The 22,750-nt window shown below is 43.5% G+C and overlaps 1 protein-coding gene across 1 annotated transcript; it reads right to left on the bottom strand.

Moving 5' to 3' along the window:
• Positions 1-3,021: 3,021 nt before the first annotated feature.
• GTSF1 (gametocyte specific factor 1) lies at positions 3,022-22,742 on the bottom strand. The gene is made up of 9 exons (XM_072765151.1): positions 22,662-22,742; positions 20,396-20,440; positions 15,538-15,638; positions 12,927-13,053; positions 12,412-12,495; positions 11,891-11,954; positions 10,391-10,485; positions 9,441-9,477; positions 3,022-6,172 (listed from the first exon to the last, which is right to left on the bottom strand). The coding sequence occupies exons 2-8, from the start codon at positions 20,409-20,411 to the stop codon at positions 9,461-9,463; spliced, it is 504 nt and encodes a 167-aa protein (XP_072621252.1). The 5' UTR covers positions 20,412-20,440; positions 22,662-22,742; the 3' UTR covers positions 3,022-6,172; positions 9,441-9,460.
• Between the last annotated feature and the right edge of the window lie 8 nt (positions 22,743-22,750).

Genomic DNA, 22,750 nt, shown 5'->3' with positions numbered 1-22,750 from the left:
TGGGCCGGAAGGCAGGCGCTAAGCCGCTGAGCCACCCGGGGATCCCCGCAGCAAAGACTTCGGAGGAGACTTTGGGAGTGGTTTCTGGAGGTCCAGGCTAGAGTGTTTCTCTAGCCTTCCTGCTTAGACTAGCTCAATGGATATTTTCCACAACTAAACCTGGATCAACACTGGGGGACAAAGTGTGTGTTGATTTTTATGGATATATTTTAAAAGATTTTATTTTTAGGACACGTGGGGTGGCTCAGTGGTTCAGTGTCTGCCTTCGGCCCAGGGCATGACCCCAGGGTCCCAGGACTGAGTCTCACATTGGGCTCCCTGCAGGAGCCTGCTTCTCCCTCTGCCTCTGTCTCTCCTGAATAAATAAACATAAAAAATATTCATGAGAGAGAGAGAGAGAGAGAGAGAGAGAGAGAGAGAGAGAGACAGAGGTAGAGGGAGAAGCAGGCTCCATGCAGGGAGCCTGACATGGGACTCGATCCTGTGCCTCCGGGATCAGGCCCTGGGGTGAAGGAGGCACTAAACTGCTGAGCCACCCGGGTGCCCTAAATAAAATCTTTAAAAAAAAAAATAAAGATTTCATTTTTAAGTAATCTCTACACCCCACATAGGGCTCTAATCCACAACCCTGAGATCAAGAGTCACATGCTCCCTGACTGAGCCAGCCGGTGCCTCTATTTTTAAATTTATTCATTTATTTGGTGCATGGGGCTGGGAAAGGTTGTGTGTTTTTTAAGGAACACGTGTAAGCTTAGTATTTTTGTAGATTAAACAGTTCAAGATGAAAGACTATTAATGAAAAATATAACACCTGTATGGAAAAGAGTTAAAGAGAAATAAAATTAAGGTAAAGAGAAAATGCCTTATGGACGATACCAGAAGACAGGAGGTGTGAGAGCCGGCCGCCCCCCACTGGTCCTCGCCTCCTGGTATTCAGCTCTTGCGAAATCCCCTCCTGCACTGAAGAGGGCTCTCAGCTGTGTAACCCAAAGCATATTGTAGAAATAACGTCCTGTGACTTCTCAAGTTAGGTCATAGAAGAATTTACAGTTTCCATTTTGCTAACTTACTCAGGAGGAAGGCATTTGACATGTTGTGAAGACACTCAAATTCCTGATGTGCCGAGCAGGTGAGTGATCCACCTTAGGAGCAAATCCTCCAGCCCCAAGCAAGTCTACGGAGCACTGCAGCCCTGGCTGACATGTTGCATGTCGCATCAAGGACCCCGAGCCAGGGTTACCCACCTACGTCACTCCTGGGTTCCGTACCCATAGAAGCTGTGGGGGTAATAGATGTTCACCATTGTTTTAATCCACTCTGCTCTGGGCAAATCCGTCAGGCACCAACAGATAACGAATACACTGGGATACAGCACAGTAAAAGGAAGAGGCTAGCGTCGGAGAGGAAGCACACCCCTGCAATAAAGGAAAAGTGGATGCTCTGAGAATTTAGTCTAGGGATGGGGAAAAAAAGGATGTTTGATGACGTGTATTTTCTCTAGAGAGTCAAAGGCAAAGCTGTCTGCTGAAAGTAAGGGTGGGATAGGAGGACTATAAAGTTGAGAATAATAAAAAACAGAATGCAGTGGTTACGAGGTAAATCTGAAAAAGCCAAACAGGAATGAGTATCTGAGTTAAGAAATCCTACACCTACAGTGGAGTCAGTTGGCAAATTTACGTGATTTTCTACCACTCTGCTCAATATCCTAGAAGAAATACAGTGTAAGAGAGGGTGGGTTTCACTTAACTTGGGAATTGGTGAAGCAGAGACAGTAAAAGAGCAATGGGGTGGAGAAAACTCCGGGTGCTGATTCAGGCCACTGAAGTGATGACCGCGAAGCTGACAGACATGGAAATGAGTTCAGGGGGAAACTCACGGCCGGCCCGGAAGAATGAGAGGTCGAGTGCAAATTACCATTTAGGGAAGCAGGATGGGTCTAGAAGCCGCAAGCAGTAAATCGATGTCCCAGGATATGGTCTCAGCCAGCACTAACGAGCTACAGATCCTTGGCAAAGATCATGGTCTTGAAGCCTCCTTTTCCGTCACCCTGGGTTACAGTATGTAAACGGCAGGTAGGACGGTGGCTTGGCGACAGCAGACGCTCTGTGACTATCTACTTACTGTTCCTAATGTTTTATTACTTTTTTTAAAATTTTTATTTATTTATGATAGTCACACAGAGAGAGAGAGAGAGAGAGAGAGAGAGAGAGAGAGAGAGAGGCAGAGACACAGGCAGAGGGAGAAGCAGGCTCCATGCACCGGGAGCCCGACGTGGGATTCGATCCCGGGTCTCCAGGATCGCGCCCTGGGCCAAAGGCAGGCGCCAAACCGCTGCGCCACCCAGGGATCCCCTGTTCCTAATGTTTTAAAACTATATGATATTTAATACACACACGAAGCCTAGTAAGAGGAACACCAGGGATCCTACCACCCAACTTACTGAACAGAGTAAGTTACTGAACTTACAGAGAGAGAGAACTTACAGAGCAAGTTACCTTACTGAACAGGGTTTTTTACTGATCCATCTCCCTGGCTTCTCCCCTGAAGGTAACTACTGTCTTGAATTTTGTGCTTATCATCTTCTTTCCTTTTTGTTAAATGTCATGTTCCTTCCACATTTGTACAGGGCCTGTTTCTTCATACGAAAGATGAAGCTTTGGATTAGGTGCTCTCTAAGCCCCCTTCCAGCTCCAAGGGGATCTGAGATATGACGGGCGGGCATCAAAGTCACATACATGTTTAGTGGAACCATATAATAAATGCTTATTTTTCAAGGATTCATACAGCTAAAACACCGACTCTTCCGTTCAAATCTCCAAGTCAACAAAAGGGTTTCTCAATGGAGCTTCTAATCTCAAGATGGAGACTTTCCGTCACTTTCAATTTGCACCTCTGCTAGAAAGTTCCACCCTAGAGAAAACACAAGGAGCTAAATAATCTAAGCCCCTGACCGTGCCCAACAAAAACCTGAAACCCAAGACTGAGAAAATAGAACTGAAACAGATGAACTAGGAGAGCATATTTATTTCAATGACAAGTATTTTAATAAAAATGAAGAGGCATGGCTGGGTTCATATGCAATTTTTCATACAACCTGGATTTATTTCCTCCACATAAAAATGTGTCCACATGTATAAAATAAAACGACTTTGTCTTAAAAAAAAAAACAAAACGACTTTGTCTTCTTCATGTTTCCTCAAAGGTTCTTATGCTATTTTAGTTTTTATATAAAACAGTCTTTAAATAAGGTAAACACAAATGCAAATCTGCTGACCATAGGCTGTTCTCCAGGGTCACTGTCTGCCCCAGGATGCTGTTTTTCCTAGTTATAAACAACCTTACCTTTCACATTTGTCTCACTAGTTACAAAGTTTATGAGTTTCGTGAGTTGGACCAGGCAGTGGAATTGCCGTGTGCAGGTCGGATGCCCTCTTCATACAGGTGTGCACCTATCAGGCCTCAGTGTGGCTGGGAACAGACCACCTGAGACTGTGGCTATGGGGTGACAGGTCAATGTGTCTTCAGTGGCCTCTGGAGAGGCCATGACTGTAAAGGAGGACGTGAATACGTTCCAATCCTTAATGGTACCAGGAACACAGTGATCAAAAGAATGAGTGGTCACTACAGTATTTTTCTCATGGTATTTAGAGAGTTTTCCTTATTCTACGCACTGAATTGGCAGAAGAAAACGAGTTATTTTCTTCAAGGTCTCCTCGCCAGGGCCCATCCTACTTCAATCATTTAAACTATAGAATACAAATTCCCTTGATTTTTGTGACCTGCCTCTTCAAAACTTTTTTTTTTTTTTTTTTAAACTGGTTGTAACAAGCATAAGTCACCTCCTCATTTTCTGCCCACCTTGGAGCTTAGCATGAGCTGGGCCAGGTAAAAACCCTGGGAGCCCAAGAAAGGCGGCACGCGTCTATAGGTTCTAAGAGACTGACACAAGGAGCCACCGCCGCCCCGACGGAAAGCCTACCGCACCCGCACCCGCAGCGCATGATTCCAGATACTCTCCTCCTTTCGCTCAGGTACAGCTGCCAGGAGAGCTCAGCACCGTCTTTACCTACTTGTGTTTATTCCTGGTGAGAACATCTGCAAATCACAATGGCCCTCCTAGAACCCCTACAGAGAAAGGCCATCCTCTGAAGGCAAACCCTCTCTTTGGGGTGGAGGTGGAAGCCCTGGGTAGGACGGAAATGCAGGCCTTACAGGCTCTCCGGGCCAAGCTTCTGAACCACCGCTGCATTTAACCTTTAGCCCTAACACTTGCCTTTAACTGAAATTAAGGCAGAACATTCACTGCTTACCTGTCCACATTCCACGGGAAGCGCCTCCTCTGAGAAAGAGGGTCTCCCTGGTAAGTCAGCTGCTCCACTCCCGTTCTGACAGACGTGCCAACGGCCAGTTCTTTATTCTAGTTTTTGGGAATCTCCAAAAATCTCCAGCCAACTAAATCCAGACTAGAGAATTCTAGGCCCCATAAACATCCCAAGCAGTCTCTGAAAGCCCCTGGACCAAATTGGCTGGTTTTATCATTAGTTTACTGAACAAACCACAGGATTGTTTATTTTGTGAGCCAACAACATCAATGCAGGTAGGAACTCTCCTGCACGGAGCGCTACTCACATTCGAGAAGGTCAGATGGTTTTGTGATTTTGTGATTTCTATTTGATGCTTTTGTTGAGGCCTATTCAAGCGGCTACTCCTTTGCAATGAGACCCGCACCCTTCCTGCCTTCCCTGAACCAGGCAGGAGTCGCGGGTTACCCGTGTAGTGTTAACTGTTCTGTTCTGTCATTGCCTAAACAAATGAAGTCAAAAGGGTTTTGTATTTTCCAGTAATAACCTTAAGCTGTTGTGAGGTATCGATCGATAAACAAATAACCAGAATTAGTGGCATAATGGGTGTTTTCTTCCCCCTCCATACATTATCACCCTCTCCTGAGGAAATGGTCTAGTTCTTCACTTAAGATCACACAGCTAGAGGCAGAGATGCCACTGTACTGGGGCTTATCTTGAACCTGTTTTTAGGGACTACAACTAAATAAACAGCTCTGCTTTATCAGGAGAATCCTGTTTTGTGTAAATACCATGAAAGGAGGCATTCCACCAGAGCCCACTCTCCCTTATCTGTTACTCACAAAATGCAACATAGATCATTTTTGAAATTACTTCTCAGAATGCTTCATCCTAGTCCTTATCTATACCAGATCCCCCAACCCTATCCATGCCAGACAGATTCAGGACCAAACCAAACCAAACCTGAAAAAACCAACCAACAAAAACTCAAAAACTACACAGATAATCCAAATAAAAAAACTGGGCTGGGAGATTATGAAGTTTCCTTTAAGGGCCAACAAAATGCTAGGACAGCCAGAGCCTTGGGTATTTCAGATCTAACTTTTATACATACATTCCAGGAGAGTCAGCAGGGCCATCACACATGCAAGCTTTGAGGCTTAATCAAATTTCACACATAGGTGGAAAGCCTGTCTCTTCTCCACATACACGCTGTTCCTCTCCTCCACTCCCATCTTCACTCCTACAAAATCTACACCTGGTTTGACATCTGGTATAATTTCTAGCTGGAATGTGGGAGAGAGAAAAGAAACAAAAGAAACCTACTCCAGGTTGAAATTTTCAGGGAGCAAGATGTCCTAAAGACTCCAAACAACAATGGGGTATTTTGCTATCTAAATGCTATCAACATCTTAAAGACTCTGGACAAGGAGATGCACTGATCAAAAAAGGTCTATTCCTATAAATTCTAAAGAGAATCTGAGCTACGTGTGTCAGAGATCACAAATACACAGTTACTTTTTCCAACCCCTGTGTTTCTTGCCTGCTTTAGCTGGATCCTTTTGAGATAACTTCAAATAATTATGTTTCATTAATGTGAAATGAGATGTGATTTCTGCTCTTGGGGCTGCAGGTACTTAGCCAAACTATCAAGCTATCTACATGGATGCTTTATTTGAAACAGTTCTGGGCGTGAGGTTCTTTCTTGCATCAAATGCGTGAAGACTCAGAGCAGGGAGGGGAGAATAAAAGGTACTTGTCAGTTTGAAAGTCACAGACAGTTTATCTTTCTATAATTAGGTTAGGAGGAAAAACACCCCGAAGAACCCACTGGTAGCAGGAAGAAGCAAGACTCTTCCAGGGTCTGGCATCTGTAAGGAAATGAGAGAAAAAGAAGAGTTCTTAGTTCCTTTCAGTGATAAAAACAGCAGCTACATCTGACAACAGGTCACACAACCGTAACTGGGCACCAGCTCCTGGTCCGCGGGGAGAATGTGCTGCTGTTCATCTAGAACAGCAGGTGCCTCCGACCCTCAGCCCCTCAGTACCACGAAGCACACAGAAACTTGTTGATGGAATTAGAGACATTCTACAGAGATCAATGAACACTCCTCATGTCGAGTTTCACAAGTGAGAAGAAAATCAGAACTGACTATGCATACGACTGGCTCCTCCAGACAGTTCTGGATTAATTTCAATTAACTTACATTGATCTTTTTCTCTTCTCATATGCTCTGTCATATGTCAGTAATTCAGTAATATTTTCTGATCTCTTAAAACATACATTAGGGGAATAAAAATTAATGTGCTATCACCTGGTTTGAGATACTTATCTAGTAAAAAAGTGGATTTTTGATAAAAACACGCGGAGATAAAACATATCAAGTGCAAGGTGAACAAACCCTGTTCATGTATGTGCATTCAAAAAAGAAAAAATCTCCACCCACACTGAAGTTCCTTCAGAGAATAAGCCCTACTTTCTATTTCTTTCCTATCTTTCCAAAGAAGCTAGAGAATTCTGCAACAACGGGCATTCAAAAAATGATGCTTTATTTTTATTAAGAGATAAAAAGGTCTGTGGCGTTTAAAGATTGTTACCTAACCTAGGATAGTTTTTCTCTCCTGATCCCCCAGGGGTCATACAGAAAAATACATTTTCAGCACGTATGGGGTTTGATACATGAAGAGTGAAGTTCCAAAGGAGAGAAAGTGTCTACTCTTAGGTGTTAGAGACAGAAGCTTCTCCTAGACTCTTACCTTAGAGTAACTTGGGTTTTTCTGTTTGTTTTTGTTTTTTGTTTTTTTCTAAAAGATTTTATTTATTCATGAGAGACACAGAGAGACAGAGACACAGGCAGAGGGAGAAGCAGGCTCCATGCAGGGAGCCCGATGTGGGACTTGATTCCAGGACCCCGGGGTCACGCCCTGGGCCAAAGGCAGATGCTCAACCACTGAGCCACCCATGCACCCCTTGTTTTTTAAGATTTTGTTTATTTATTTGACAGAGCACAGATGGGTGGAGCAGCAGGCAGAGGAAGAGAAGCAGGCTCCTCACTGAGCAGAGAGCCCTACGTGGAACTCGATCTCAAGACCCCAGGATCATGCCCTGAGCCAAGGTCAGTTGCTTAACTGACTGAGCCATCCATGCGCCCCCTTAGAGTAACTTGTTTTTTAAAAAGATTTATTTGGAGGACGCCTGGGTGGCTCAGTCGTTGAGCGTCTGCCTTTGGCTGCTTCTCCTTCTCCCTATGTCTGTCTCTCTCTCTCTCATGAATAAAATCTTAAAAAAAAAAAATGGTCTAAGCTTTCTGGGAAATAAAACACAAATATGCTTCCGTTTCCAATGAACTTAAAAAAAAATAAATGAAAAGATTTATTTGGGACATCTGGGTGGCTCAGTGGTTGAGCATCCGCCTTTAGCGGGTGTGATCCAGGCGTTCTGGGATCGAGTCCCACATCGGGCTCCCTGCATGGAGCCTGCTTCTCCCTCTGTTTGTGTCTCTGCCTCTGTCTCTCAATAAATAAAATCTTAAAAAAAATTTGGGAGAGGGACACCTGGGTGGCTCAGCAGTTGAGCATCTGCCTTTGACTCAGGGCATGATCCCGGGTCCAGGATCGAGTCCCACATCAGGCTCCCTGCATGGAGACTGTTTCTCCCTCTGCCTGTGTCTCTGCCTTTCTCTCTCTCTCTCTCTCATGAATAAGTAAATATATCTTTAAAAAAAATTTCTGAGACAGAGAGAGAGACCATGTGCACACATGTGAGCAGAGAGAGGGGCGGAAGAAGAAAGCAGACTCCCTATTGAGCAGGGACCCCGATGCAGGGCTTGACTGCAGGATCCTGAGATCATGACCTGAGCCAAAATCAAGACCTGGCCCCTTAACCGGCTGAGCCACACAGGCACCCATAGAGTAACGTTTTTTTTCCCCTCTGTAAGCTCTACACCCAAGGTGGGGCTTGAACTCATGGCCCTGAGATCGTTGAGTCACATGCTCTTCTGACTAAAGCAGCCAGGTGCCCCTAGACCATTTTTATTAGGTAGCAATCCCTACTTTACGCGAACCAAGCACCTTGTGTGCAGTGTGTCAGAGAAGGATTCACAGTTCACCATCCATCCAGGTTGGTGTGTGCTTTCCTGACACACCCCAGTGCTTTTGCATCTCTTTCCCTTCTGGGGCCAAATTCAGTTTTCTGGTTTCCAGATGTATTTAACAATCTGACATCAAAACCAATGGCTAGCACCTAGAAGCAACTCATAAACATTATTGTTCATAGCTAAGGGGTGTTTACTTTTAGAATTTTTCTGCTGCTCACTAGAAGAAATATCAGTTTTGGTGTAAATGAATCCTAACTCAGGAGATCCATCTGCTTCACCCTGCAGGGGAAGTGAATGAACTGGAAGGCAAGAGGCCAATTACTCACTCATTAAATAAATTTTCACAGAGGGCCTACTATCGGCAAGACAGTGCGGATGTGGTCTCATTCCTGGCCTAATAATATTCCTTTTGTCAGGAGCGATACGGCTGGACAACCTCAGCCAAAACAGCATTTGAAGCATCAACTTTGGGTCTGCCATAGGTATAGAGGGTTACCTCAAGGAAAAGCTTTGTTTGTAAAAACAAAGAGGTTTTGGTCTCTTCATATAAATTTTGTGAGACTTGGCTAACTCAAATATTTAGATAATGTCAACAGTGCAAGCTTCTTAGAGACCCCAAACTTTTAACTGCTCATTAAAAAGAGTATGAATTTTTTGATGAGTGTTAAACCGTACTGCACAGGGAAAGAATTGCAGAGCAGTGAAGCACAGCTGCCTGATTAATCTCAGTCCATTAAAAAGGCATGATAGATCTAGAATGCAACTTTGATAAAAAAAAAAAAAAGGGAAAAGGAAAAAGGCAATGTGTACTAACGTTAAGGAAAGCAACTTGGCATGTTAACAGAATTCTAATTTAACCAGTAAATGCCTATTCATTAGCGTGTAGAGCCATAACAGAAGCTATATACTTAAAAAACACAGGCACGCACAAAGCTTTAATTTGGTACCCTAATCTGAAAGAAAATTGGACCCAAATTGCTTTATGTCCAGTCAAATCTTGCTACCATCTGAAGAGATAGTGAAATAAAACTGAAACACTTACTTGATGAGATAGATATTCCGTTACTGTGCATTTCCATCTACGGAGTAGAAATATTTCAAAATAAACACACCATGACAATTGAAAATCACTTCTTCCCCTATTTTTACTGAACACAAATGAGTTCTTCTTGGGGTATACTGAATTACAATACAGACGTGGAAGAATTTAAAATTAGTGATTGGATTCTACTCAAGAGCCTGGGAAAAGAACAGTACATTGCCTACCAAGCCTTTAGGCATATGATTTGGGGATCTCATTTTTTGGGAAATACAAGTATCCAAAGGGAAATGTTTTAAAGGGAATCCTCTAACCACCTAAAAAATTAGCTCCAACAGTAGCAAAGACTGAAATCAAGGGAATCTGAATTTGGGGGCAACATTAAGGAGAGTCTATATTAAATAAAAATGATAGTATCTTGGTGTTCCCTATGTGGGAATTTATCAGGGTGATATAGGAATTTAGTACCTCCTTGGTCGGCACGGCCTCTGAGGTCTAGGGAAGACATCGGAATACTATTCTTATGCTAGTTCCTATTACTTATTACTTTCATTTTCTTTCTACTCATTTCCTTTTAAGTCTCTGCAATCCAATTTCTACTGGTATTATGCCTTGAGCATCAGGGATGACTCTTCCTCCTACCCCAAATCAGTAGGCTTTTCACTGGTCCTCAACGTTACCCAAGGTATTTGATGTCAGTGGTCACCCCAACTTGAAAATATTCTTTTGGTTTCTGCAGTCTTGTATTTTCCTACTCATAATTTCCTCTTACTAACCAGGGCCGAGACTGGAGTGAAGTGAGTGAGGTGCTAAGAATGCAAAATCCAAGGAGGCACTTGTTCTCAGGGTCACGTGAGTGAGACGAGTGCCCACTGAGTATGTCTTTGAGTTATCAAGACCAACTGCATTTAGCACAATGAGGAGTAAAAGCATTTCGCCTGTATCTTGCTTACTGTTTTTCCATGGCAGGACATACGGCAGAGACTTGGGAACACGCATGCCTGAAGCCAGGTTACTCTTATGTTCCATGACTACGTTGCTTGCAGGGCTGCAAAAATAAAGACAAATTTGCTTATGCCAGCATATCTGTAGTCTTCAGGCAGGCACACACAAGACCATCAAAATGCATTTTTTGTAATTTGGGGGAAAACAGCAAACTACATTCTGAAATGTAAACACAATTAGAATGATTACTACTTCTCTGAAAAGCTCCCTTTTCTGTACAAGCATTAACATGGGTCTAACCATTTTCATTTACCAGAAATTGAGATAAACAGCAATGCCATCTACTGTTCAGTTGTATGACAGGCTCATCAACTCGCTCAATAAATGTAAGAGGTAAAAGAAAATGCCAAGGTGACCAAACCAAAGGCAACCAATCTCACAGAACTGAGGTAAAATTAAAATTGTAACATTAAAAATTCATCTTTAAGTTTTTCTATTTAAGTGTACAAACAAAATAAGGTACACGTACAATGAAAAACTTATCTTAGGAGCTAAGAAATAAAAATTGATAAGCATTCTACTCGGGGAAAAATGAAGTGTAGCATCTTGTTTCTTCATTTTCTAATCCATAAACATTCTCATTTCTGAATATTTGAAACTTGATCTTCTAAGGTTTGAAGATGAAGTAGTAATGAGAAATCTCATAGATTTAAATTAGATAGCAAGGTGCCTGAGTGGCTCGGTTGGTTAAGCAGGTGTCTTGGCTCTTGATCTCAGCTCAGGTTTTGATCTCAGGGTTATGAGTTCAAGCCCCACACTTAGATGCAAATAGACCCAAAATCAGTGGAAAAGAGATGAATTTTCTTTCCTACCCAGTAGGTAGGTACTCTGGCTTGCCCAATTTCTTCTTCTTTTTTTTTTTTAATTTAGTTATTCATAAGAAACATACAGAGACAGAGAGAGAGGGAGAGAGGCAGAGACACAGGCAGAGGGAGAAGCAGGCTCCAGATGTGGGACTCCATCCCGGGACTCCAGGATCACGCCCTAAGCTCAAGGCAGGCGCTCAACCGCTGAGCCACCCGGGCATCCCAGGCTTGCCCAATTTCAAATCAAGAACTTGAAAGATTATTTTTCCCTTAGACATTAATTACCCAGAGTAAAAGTGATCCATATGGTGTAGCTAGAGAATTTTTCCAAAGTCTTAAAATAATGCCAAGTTAGCAAAAAACCCCAACTTAGACATAAGAATGTTGGGTACCACTGTCCCCCTTGCTAGACTATAAGCTCGTATTTTTGTGTTCCCACAGCAATTAACACAAAGCATGTGACCTTTTTTAATGATTTGAGGAATAAGTAAGGAAAATAACCCATTAAAACTTTCTAGACTAAGTTACCACCAAGTAACATCATTAAGGAAAGACATAAAATCATCCTTTGGTGGCTTCTTTTGGTTACAAAGCACTTGGGATTTTGGGAGGCAGTGCTGGGAATGAGACCATTCCATTTACCTGTTGTTGCCACAGTAGTTGGCTGTGCCCCAGACAAATGGGGTGCTGGTCTGTTCCCACAGATCTGCCAAAGAAAGGAAAACAGAGTTTGTGGCACTCCTAGGTAAAACAGCGGTTTATGCTAGTTGAATCTGTAAGGTGGGAAATAATACACCCTAGTTGAGAGAAGCGAGTAAAAATTGATCAAGTACCCTGCCTAAGTGACACAGAAGGATTTAATTGAAGGATATAAATGCAAGCAACATAAATAATAATAAACGTGCCTAGTAACAACCAAACACAGATGGCACGACACAATTTATGGTAAAAAAACAGACGTAAAGAAGTGCTTTTTCCAATCAAGAGGGATAGGCCGTTCCACGTGTCTGCACAGCGATACAAATGGGCTCGTTTGGGGATCCAATAAAAATAAGGCATTCTGAACAACATGGTATGCTCATAAAAAAGAAAAATCTTCCTTCTGTCTATAGCAAATGACCTGAGGTTTAGACACTGAATAAAAAGAGGTAGAGACACTTCACCTTTATCCCAGTCTTCATCGCAAGGAGGGCACTGCCATGTGCTCTCAGCCAGAGTCTCTTGTCCAAGGTTCCTGGTTTGGTTGACTGCAAGATGATAAAGATTCTGTTGTAAGAAGGGGATACCATCAAGTGGTTTAAGTGGCTTAAAAGGTTTCAGGGTAGCCTAATAGGTCTTTGCTTCTGAAAAACGCATGCCATTCATAGCTCAACAGAGGTCTTATCCCCTTGCTGACGGAAGAAAAAGAAGCAAAAACAAAGTGGGTTACCATATTTTTGGCAATAAAAAGATTTTTATTTTTAGATGAATTATTGGTAAAATGGATCAGGTTGTTCAGAAGAGAAAACAGTCTGATAAACACAGCCTGACAACCTTTTATTGAGGAGATAAAAAACTCAAGGGCAGAAAGGTACTATTCTTCTGAAATGATGAAAGCCAAAAATCAAGGGGACAACGGAGCACAATACAAATCTGAAGGAGCTAACCTCCAGGACTGACACATTTCAGCTAGTCTTACCAACATCCTGCTCAATACAACTTTTATCATCACAGCTTGAGATATGATGACTGATTTCGGCCCGAGGAACCTGGTGGCGAGCATTGAAGGGACAAGTAGCCAATTTGTTTGCGACATCAGGATGATTCTGTGGAACAAACATTAACGGGTCTGTCAATTCTCTGGATCTCTTCAGATTCAAAGGGAGTGGCTTAGCCTTATGCTGTAAATGGCTCCTCTAAAATCTCCCAATACACTTGTGGCTTAACTAAGGTGGTTGAGCTCATGGTAGAAAATTAAGAGGGAACTTATTTCTCACTCATACAGACTGTACAGATGACCTCAAAATCATCAAAACGTAAGCTTCTTTCTTATGATCTTAGAGAGTGACAACGCAGGTACTGGGTTTACAGTGGCTTATATGGGAGTAAACAGTGAATTCAGCACTGGGTATTTGTTTCATTTGTTTTTTAAAATTTTATTTGAGGGACAGTGAGAGAGCCAGCGAGGGAGCATGAATGGGGGTGGGGGGTGGGCACAGGGAGCAGGTTCCCCGATGAGCAGGGAGCTCACCATGGGTTCGATCCCAGGACCGTGGGATCATGACCTGAGTTGAAGGCAGATGCTTAATCGACTGCCTAGCCGACTAAGCCCCCCAGACGCCGCTAGGATTGGGTATTTGAAGCATATTTCTCAGGGTCCCAAGACTCTTGGCAGCACAGCCTGTAATGGTGGAGCTCTCTGGCTGTCTCTGGAGGGTGATATTCAGGAAACAGTAAAATGAAAACATATTCTTAGTCTGCATTGCAGTAGTGCCCCTGCTATTGCCATACAATAGTGCTGGAAAACAGCTGTGGGGAGGGAGCTGCAGAAGCAGCAGACCAATGATTTTTCGGATTAACACAGGAACGCTTATTTAAAGTAACGATGCCTGAAATGAGGCTGTGAACAATTTGACCTTTATTTCAGCTATTTTACTAAGGAAAAGCCTAAATGAGAGAGTCGAGTCTGCTGATCAAGTCCTTATTTTAAAACAAAACAAAAAAACTGAACTGTTTAATATCATCCAAGTCCTACAGTAAGCATATTAGCAATCAAAAAACTGATTAGGAGAAGCAAAACATGTATCACAAATGATACTCAAAAAAGTAAAAATAATGTGAGGTGGGAGGACGCTAGATAAAAACAGGATGAAGAAAATTGTGAGGGCAGTTATCTCCATGATTTTCATAAGGGATACTGAGCATTCCAATGCAAAGATTTTTGTGGTTGAAGATTAAGGGCGTTAGAAGAGGGGAGTTAAAGGGACGCCTGGGTGTCTCAGTTGATTAAGTGTCTGACTCTTGATTTTGGCTCGGGTCATGATCTTGGGGTCATGAGATGGAGCCCTGGGTGGGGCTCTGAACTGGGTGGGAGACTGCTTAAGATTCTCTCTCTCCTCTGCCCCCCCCCCCCCCCCGCCCCGTGTGCGAATGCTCGCTCTCAAAAAACAAATGAACAAACAAACAGGAGAGTTGAAGACAATGCCTTTTTATTGCTTGGCTTCCCAACCTTTATCCTTGGGACATGTTTGCAAGCTTAAGGAAGGAAGTCATGGTGGTATCTGCTGGTCCACATTATCCAGGTTGAACTTTAAGTGATCTTTGCTCTACAGTTTTATTTTTAAGATTTTATTTATTTGCGAGAGCGAGTGAGTGAGCAGGAGCCGGGGGGGGGTGGGGATGCAGAAGGAGAGGGAGAAACAGGTTCCCTGCTCATTAGGGACCCGGGGCTCCATCCTAGGACCCCAGGATCGTGACCTGAGCCGAAGGGAGACGCTCAACAGACTGAGCCACCCAGGGGCCCCTATTCTAGAGACTGTAAAGAGCTGGAGAAATGATCAACAATGGCATGATAATCATGTCATTAGGATTGCAAGAGAAACGCCCTTTAAAGGATGCTAATGCATACATGAATCGTATGAAGTTTGGATTAAATACCAAAAATGCTGTCCAAGCATAAATCCCCGCAGACTTCTGGCCTTTGATCCAACATCCGTATTCTAACAATCCCTTCAAAATGCTTCAATTAGTATGCCAGCATTAAAGTAGTTTGTATCAGCTAAGACTACAAAAGAGTGACCAGAGAAAAAAATTTTATCAGTTCTTTTTTCCCCCTCTCAAAGATGCTTCAAAGACTGAAACTTGGAGAAAGTTATTTATAGGAATTATCTTTTCTTAGGCTAACCTCTAGCTGTTCAATTTCTCTAAAATTCCAAACAAAAAGAAATCAGAAATAAGTGTATTGTGGCACTCAATCTATATTAGGACAACGAACACATCAAATTCACACGGCAAGAGGGATTTCTTATTGTTAACAAAAATTAGTGTTTTCTCTGTTTTACAAGGAGAAGAGTATATAGAGGGCACTTTGTCACTAGGGAGAAAAACATGAAAACAAGAAAAAACTTATGTACCCAAGAAATAAACGCCTTTCTATGAATGTTGGTATTTAACACAAATGTAGATTCCTAAAACAAGTCTGGCATTAAATCAAAACATTTTTTGCTAAAATTATATGATAGTTACAAAATTTGACTTTTTAAAAGTCTCAAGAGGTCATTACAAGGTAAATCATGAAAATAATGCCTTACCTTTCTGCACTTGATAAGATGATAAGGAAACCTGCAGGCCCTGATCTGGTGGTTTTTATCATAGGGGCATTGTAATAGCTTTTCAGGGTCCAGAGAATCAACTGAAAGAGAGAAAGGTAGGATAAACATGAAGCTTAAGCTTTAAGCCTTTGTAAAACTACAGTATTCCAGGCATACTGGATTTTTCAACAGACTCTGTAAGAATAGAAAAGACAGTCTAACAACAAGTTGGAACTTAAAAAAGGATGACTAAACATTTAAACATGGAAATGTAACTCTGAGAAGATAAAACTGTATTACCACCAAATCTTCCTAAGTACAGCAAAACAAGCTATCACGGGATAGGATCTTAGTTCGTATTTGGTTGTGCACAGAGTTGTTTTATACTAGGGGTAATCAATGAAAACAACAATAAAGTTAAATGAAATGATATCCTTTTCCCTTCTAGAACTGCTAATTCTTTTTCTTCTTCTCTTTTTTTAAAGATTTTATTTATTTCTTCATGAGACACACACACACACACACAGAGAGAGAGAGAGAGAGAGAGGTAGAGACACAGGCAGAGGGAGAAGCAGGCTCCATGCAGGGAGCCCGATGCGGGACTCGATCCCAGGACTCCCTGAGCCAAAGGCAGACACTCAACCCCTGAGCCACCCAGGTGCCCCTAGAAGTTGCTAATTCAAGGTTATCCTTATCTTACCCTTCACCAGTCACTTCTAGGGCAAGTTGAGGGTAATTAATCCTCTTTGCCAGCATTCCTGCCTATTTATTAGTATTTTATGACATGAAAAAAGTTCATAAGCTCTGCTCTAAATCAGTTATAAGTTCTATGGCGGCTTGATAGATGATTTTTTTTGTCTGACTGCTTTTACTTACTACTAAAGTCAGTAGTTCCTGATCCTGGCTACTCTAGGTACCTCCCAAAAGAAACCAATACCTTTGTCAGATAGGTGGTATTACTTTTCACAGTTTGGAACACAGATGAGGAAAAACCAGAGAATTCTTTAATCTAGTGATGATTGAATTGGGCAGATAAAAAAATAATCTGCAAAAACAGAACGTCCTAAGTTTAAGACAACTGCAGACATATAGAACTGCCCTGTGAAAGCAAGCCCCTAACCTAGATTATGCTATTTAAAACTTCCCTTAGGACATTATACTTTCAGGATTCAACCCTATAGCTACTAAATTAGTTTCTCTAAAGGTGTAAAGCTGCCTGTCGGCTTTACAAATTTTAGTGAGCTTGATTAAGGAAGGGAAATTAAATGGTTAAGCACATTCTGAGTATGAGGACAAGAGGCAACCTAATAAAATGCTGTTGCCACCACTGAAGGCAATGATAAAAGTGAAATAGGATAAACAATTCACGTTTGATAAGGAGCTTATAAACCAGGAGATTGCTATGAAAACCAGAAGCCAGTGGGGAATTGAAACAGACAGTTTCCCTGGAAGAGTGGTAAACATGGAATAAATTGCTAACCATGATGGTGATGCAAATGAGCCAGAAAGGTGACCTGAAGGACAGCATGAAGAGGAAGGAAAAGTCTTAGAGGACAGGAAGGTTTATTATGCCAACCAGGCGCATCCTGACCAGCAATCTTTTCAGATTTCTGAAGCTTCAGGATACCCAGGGAGAGTTTACAGATAAAATTCTTATTAGTTTCCCTTCATTTAATCCATCCCATCATGAGCAAGTGTTAGGCCGTGTCAGTAGCTGACAGACTGGACATGCCTTGTGATTCATACACAGTACACTGCCCACACGGGGACATACCCCAGAGTTGATTACCACGGCTTCCTACCATAATGCTTTAACTCCTGGCCTCCGGTAACTTGGGTTCACTCTAACCTGGTTTTCTAGATTTCAAAAATTTTATTTTACTTTTGATTTAAAAAATTTTAATGATGGTAAAAATATATACAACATAAAATTTACCATCTTAACCAATTTTTAGTGTATAGTTTGATAGTGTTAAGTATATTCACATTGTTATGCAACCAGTTTCCAGAATTTTTCACCTTGCAAAACTGAATCTCAATACCTATTAAGCAACAATTCCCCATTCTCTTCTCTCCCCAATCCCTGGCAACCACTAATTCTACTCCTTGTTTTTATGAATCTGACTATTCCAGATACTTCATATAAGTAAAATCATAGGGTATCTCTTTTTGACTGACTTATTTCATTTAGCATAATGTTCTCAAGGGTCATCCATATTGTAGCATGTGACAGGATTTCCTGTATGCGTTTTGCTTTTTCTTTGTTTTTATTTATACTTTTTAGTAATCTCTGCTCACAATGTAGGGCTTAAGCTCATGACCCTGAGATCGAGTTACACGCTCTTCCAACTGAGCCAGCCAGGTGCAATCCCTCCACCTCCACCCCCTCCACCGCTTTTTAACTTCATAGATCTTGGAGCTCCTTCTATGTCAGTATATATAAGGAATATTAAAAACAACAACAACAAAAACCCCAAACCAAGCCCAAACAGGAATATATCAGTGCTGCATAGGGATGTGCCATAGATTTTTTTTTTCTTAATAAAGATTTTATTTATTCATGAGAGATACAGAGAGAGGCAGAGATATAGGCAGAGGGAGAAGCAAGCTCCCTGTAGGGAGCCTGATGCAGGATTTGGGGGACTTGTTCATGCTCTGAGCCGAAGGCAGATGCTCAACCACTGAGCCACTGAGGTGTCCCTGTGCCAGAGATTTTTTTTAAGAACTTATTTATTCATGAGAGACGCGGGGGGCGGGTTGTGTGTGTGGGCAGAGACACAGGCAGAGGGAGAAGCAGGTTCCATGCAGGGAGCCTGATGTGGGACTCGATCCCGGGACTCCAGGATCACGCCCTGGACTGAAGGTGGCGCTAAACCGCTGAGCCACCCAGGCTGCCCTGTGCCAGACATTCTTAATTAGTTCTCTTACCGATGGACATTTAGGTCGTTTACAGTTTTTTACTATTATATAGAATGCTGTGACTAACAATCTGGTACATACTTGTGTACTAGGAGTATTTCTCTTGGGCAGATACCTTAGAGTGCTACGTTGAGGTACACGTGCATTTAAAGTAACAAATACTTTATACTTGTGATAAACACTATCAACCTACTCATCAAAAATTCTATTTTGGCTTTTTTGGGAATATAACAACTTGGAAAACAGCATAAGCCCTGTGGACAAGCTGTCTCCAAAAGCATAGATTCACATGTTCCTGATGCTTAGGGCCTGAAACCCATGGTGAGAAATAGAGGAAACTTCACAGAAATAGGGAACTTGACCAGACAAAAGTATCATCAGTTAAGAGGTACAGCCCCAAAACAGAAGCTGGAGATCTTCAGGAATCTATCAGATTAAGGTCAGAGTTCAAGGTCAATTTTGGAAAAGGGTCAAGCATATTCTAAAGCAGTGTTAAATCACTTGCGGACTGTATTAAAATGCAGATTCTGATTTAGTGGGTCTGGGATGGGGCCCTGAGATTGTGCATTTCTGAGAACTTCTGAGAACTTCTGAGAACAGGTGATATTTTTCTAAGGAAAAAACTACAGCTGAAACAGAAAAGAGTGAAAGGCATAAAGGGGAGTTGTTGCTTTCTAATTTAAGAGAGAGGGTAAGCTTTCAAGAATAAATATAAATCTACCTATCTCACAGGGAATTCCAGGTATACATTAAAAAATTTTAAGAAAAATTAGAGGGGTTGGAGAGAGAGCCCTAAGGAAGACCAAGGAGAATCAACCTTCTTTCAGATCAAGGATTCTCAAAGTGTGGTCCTCAGATCAGCAGCCTCACTTGAGAATGTGTTAGAATTTCAAATTCTTGGGTTGCAGACCTACTGAATCAGAAATTCTGGGAGTAAACACACAATCCCCCACCAGAAAAACCCCAAAACCAGACAAACAGAAAAGAAATTCTAGGGGTAAGACCAGCAACCTTAGTTTTAACAAACTCCCTGGGTGATCCTGCTGCACGCTAAAGCTTGAGAACCTCTGATGTAGATATTTAATAAAGACTATTTCCATGTAGTTTCTATATATTGATGAGAAAGATTCCTTTGGACTCTTCCTTGAAAGTAGAATGGAACTAAAAAATATCCTTTGGTTGTAACTTATTAATTTCAAAAAGACTCAACAATACAGCAAAGTAAGAAAATAGGCCCTGCTGACGACTGTTACCCATCTATTCATGCAGATGTTCCTTAAACTCAGGGCCTAGAAAAGATAGTGCCTATGGTATCAAGTATGTGTTACATATGAACAACATATGACTCCGTCCCTCACTATGTAACCTTGGGCATACCAGTTAATCCAGGTTTTATTTTCCCAGATGTAAAATACAAATGTTAAATGAAATATTTTTTCAGCTTTTATTCCTACATTTGATTCCTCTATGATTCTAGATGCTAGTTCCCTTCTGACTTTTCGGGCCATCTAAGGTTCCTGAGTCACTTGAGAAATAACAATTCTTCCTAGGATTTCTTTAATCCCCAAAACTCCATGAACATCAGCATTACTATGATTATCATAATGTCCTCAAACAGAAAGAAAACAGAGGTTACTATCCCCTCGTCCTTAATAGGAGAAACGAAAGTCCTGAGAAATTATAAAGTTTCACTTAATAAAATTATAGTTTAACACAGCTGCCCCAACTGCAGTTTTTCTAAAGCTGGATCAATTTCAAGTATCTTATTTCAAATTTGGGTACTTCTCTACTACCACTTAGAGTAGGGACTTAAGGGAGAAATGTGAATCTTTCCCAATACGCTAAAAGTCTCATGAGACATAAGTCTATGTGTAAGGATTTTTTTTTTTTTAACGCAAGAAATTTAACTTATTCTCTAAAAGCAATAAGAAGTACATACTGTAAGTTTCTTCCATGTTGGAAACGAAGGAGCTGAATCCAAGTGCTGAGGGGGGGAAAAAAGAGCAGTGTTTCAGGTAATCAGAAAAGTGAAATGTACCAAAGAAGTTCTAAAAAGTGGAGTCAAACTGGAATTGAAGCTACCCAAGCTCAATATAAGAAACCCTGAGTGTTCCCCTCCCCTAAGTGTTTTCTCTCCTTTAAAGCATTCTTTACAACGTTGAAGCATTTTAACATCATTGTCTGACACACACTCTTGGAACAAATTCTAAGGCTGGCAGGTAAGAAAAACCAAATATGACCAGTAATTTAAACTGTCTTCAAGTTTAGAGATACTCTAAGCGCCATGACAACAACCTGTCACTGTTTACCATGCATTAGGGTTCCATACTATTTAACAGTAAAGGCGGCACGTTAAGATCACGAGAATACTACCATTTAAACTTTCGGATAAACCTAGGAATAGGGTATTATCTTAAAGCTTTATTCTCAAGTTCCTAAAAATACAGGATGGGTGGGCTGCCAGTCTTGTTCTCCCTGGGACCTGGGAAGGCTGGACGTCTAGGTCCACCAGTATGCGCTTAATCCATCTAGTAAGCCCAGAGACATTCTAACTTACGGTTTCTTTTTAAAGATTATATTTATTTGAGACAGAAAGACAGAGCATGAGCAGGGGGGAGGGGGCAGCAGACTGCCCGCTGAGCAGGGGGCCTGATGACAGCCTCCGCCCGGGACCCAGAGATGACGACCTGAGCTGAGGGCCCACGCCCTACCGATTGGGCCACCCAGCGCCCCTAGTTTACTATTTCCATGACTTTTCTGAACATGATCAAGAAGCATGACCCCCAGTCCAGCGGGGCTTCGCCTCCCCTCTCCTCCACCAATCCCCTATACGGAAACGGGCAGACTTGGTTAATCTCTCCAGTGAGGACTTATTTCCCCTCTGCACGGAGGGAAGCCTCCTGAGTGTCAGGACTTAACTGTCCATCTCGGGGATCCCTGGGGGGCTCAGCGGTTTAGCACCTGCCTTCTGCCTGGGACGTGATCCTGGAGTCCTGGGATTGAGTCCCACATCCGGCCCCTGCATGGAGCCTGCTTCTCCCTCCTCCTGTGTCTCTGCCTCCCTCTCTCTATGTCTATCATAAATAAATAAATAAATCTTAAAAAAAAAAAAAAAGAAAAAAGAACCGTCCATCTCAGAGGAGCCTGCGTGGCTCAGTCAGTTAAGCATCTGCCTTTGGCTTAGGTCATGATCCCAGGGTCCTGGCAGAGATCGCTCCCCCCACCCAGATCCTGCTCCCTGCTCCGGCGGGGGTCTCCCTCCTCTCTCTCTCCCTCTAAATACATGAAAAAAATTAAAAAAAAAAAAAAAGATTTTATTTATTCATGAGAGACAGAGAGAGCGAGCAAGGCGGAGACCCAGGCAGAGGGAGAAGCAGGCTCCACGCAGGGAGCCTGATGCGGGCCTCGATCCCGGGTCTCCAGGATCATGCCCTGGGCTGAAGGCGGCGCCAAAACGCTGCGCCCCCCGGGCTGCCCAATGCATGAAAATCTTGATTAAAAAGCAAAAGGAAAAAAAAAAAGGGGGGGGAAAGCAAAAGGAACCGCCCAGTTTAGGGAGGCCTCGGCAGCTGGAGTCCGCTAGTACCAAAGATCCCCATTCCACGCTGCGCCGACGTAATACTTAGGGGGAGGAGCTAAGCTCCCGTGGAGCCGCCGCCCCCGCCGCGCAGGCGCGCTGGGCCTCCCCGCAGCACCCCCCCCCCCCGGCCCCGCCCCCCGCTGTGACGTGGCGGCCCGGAACCTCGGCGGACGCACGCGGCCGCGCTTCCGGGGGGCGGGCGTTCGCGTCCCTCCGGGGCCGCAGGCCGCGTCCGACGACGTTCACACACCTCCGCGCCGGGCGCTCCGCCAACGGCCTACGCGCAGCCCGCGAGGAGGCGGCAGCGGCCCCGCTGCGCAGCTTGGGCCGCTCGGAGGGACGGTCGGCGCCGCCCGCCCGCCGGGCCTGGGCCGGAGGACGCTCCCGGCCCCTCCGCCGCGCCCACGGCGGGCCGCGGCCCCGACCTGTCCCCGCCCGGCGGCCGGCGCCGGGTCGGTCCCCACGGAGCGGGCCCTCGGGAAGCAGCCGCGCTTCCTCCTCGGAGCGGGAGCCAGAGCAGGGCTCCGCGGCCGCCCACTTCCAGCCCGGCGGCCTCGGCGCCGCGAGGCCCCACGCCCGCCCCGCCCGCCGCCCGCCGCCCGCCGCCCGCGGACGCCCGGCCTACCTCGGCGGGACACGCTCCCCCACGGCCGCGCCCCGGCAACGCTCACTTCCGCCCCTGACACGCTGCGTGGGCCCCACTTCCTGTGACGT

Source organism: Vulpes vulpes, chromosome 8 (assembly GCF_048418805.1).
Source record: "Vulpes vulpes isolate BD-2025 chromosome 8, VulVul3, whole genome shotgun sequence".
Taxonomy (NCBI): Eukaryota; Metazoa; Chordata; class Mammalia; order Carnivora; family Canidae; genus Vulpes; species Vulpes vulpes.
The sequence above is the reverse complement of the archived record's forward strand: the minus strand, read 5'-3'. Positions and strand labels throughout refer to the sequence as shown.

Bases quoted from the DNA above. Each gene is read 5' to 3' on its own strand.
- GTSF1 (XM_072765151.1), bottom strand. The intron at 12,496-12,926 runs GTAAGACTAGCT...ATCATCTTGCAG, and splicing joins TTGTATTGAGCAGGATGTTG to TCAACCAAACCAGGAACCTT. The intron at 10,486-11,890 runs GTAAATGGAATG...TTATTTTTGCAG, and splicing joins AACTACTGTGGCAACAACAG to CCCTGCAAGCAACGTAGTCA.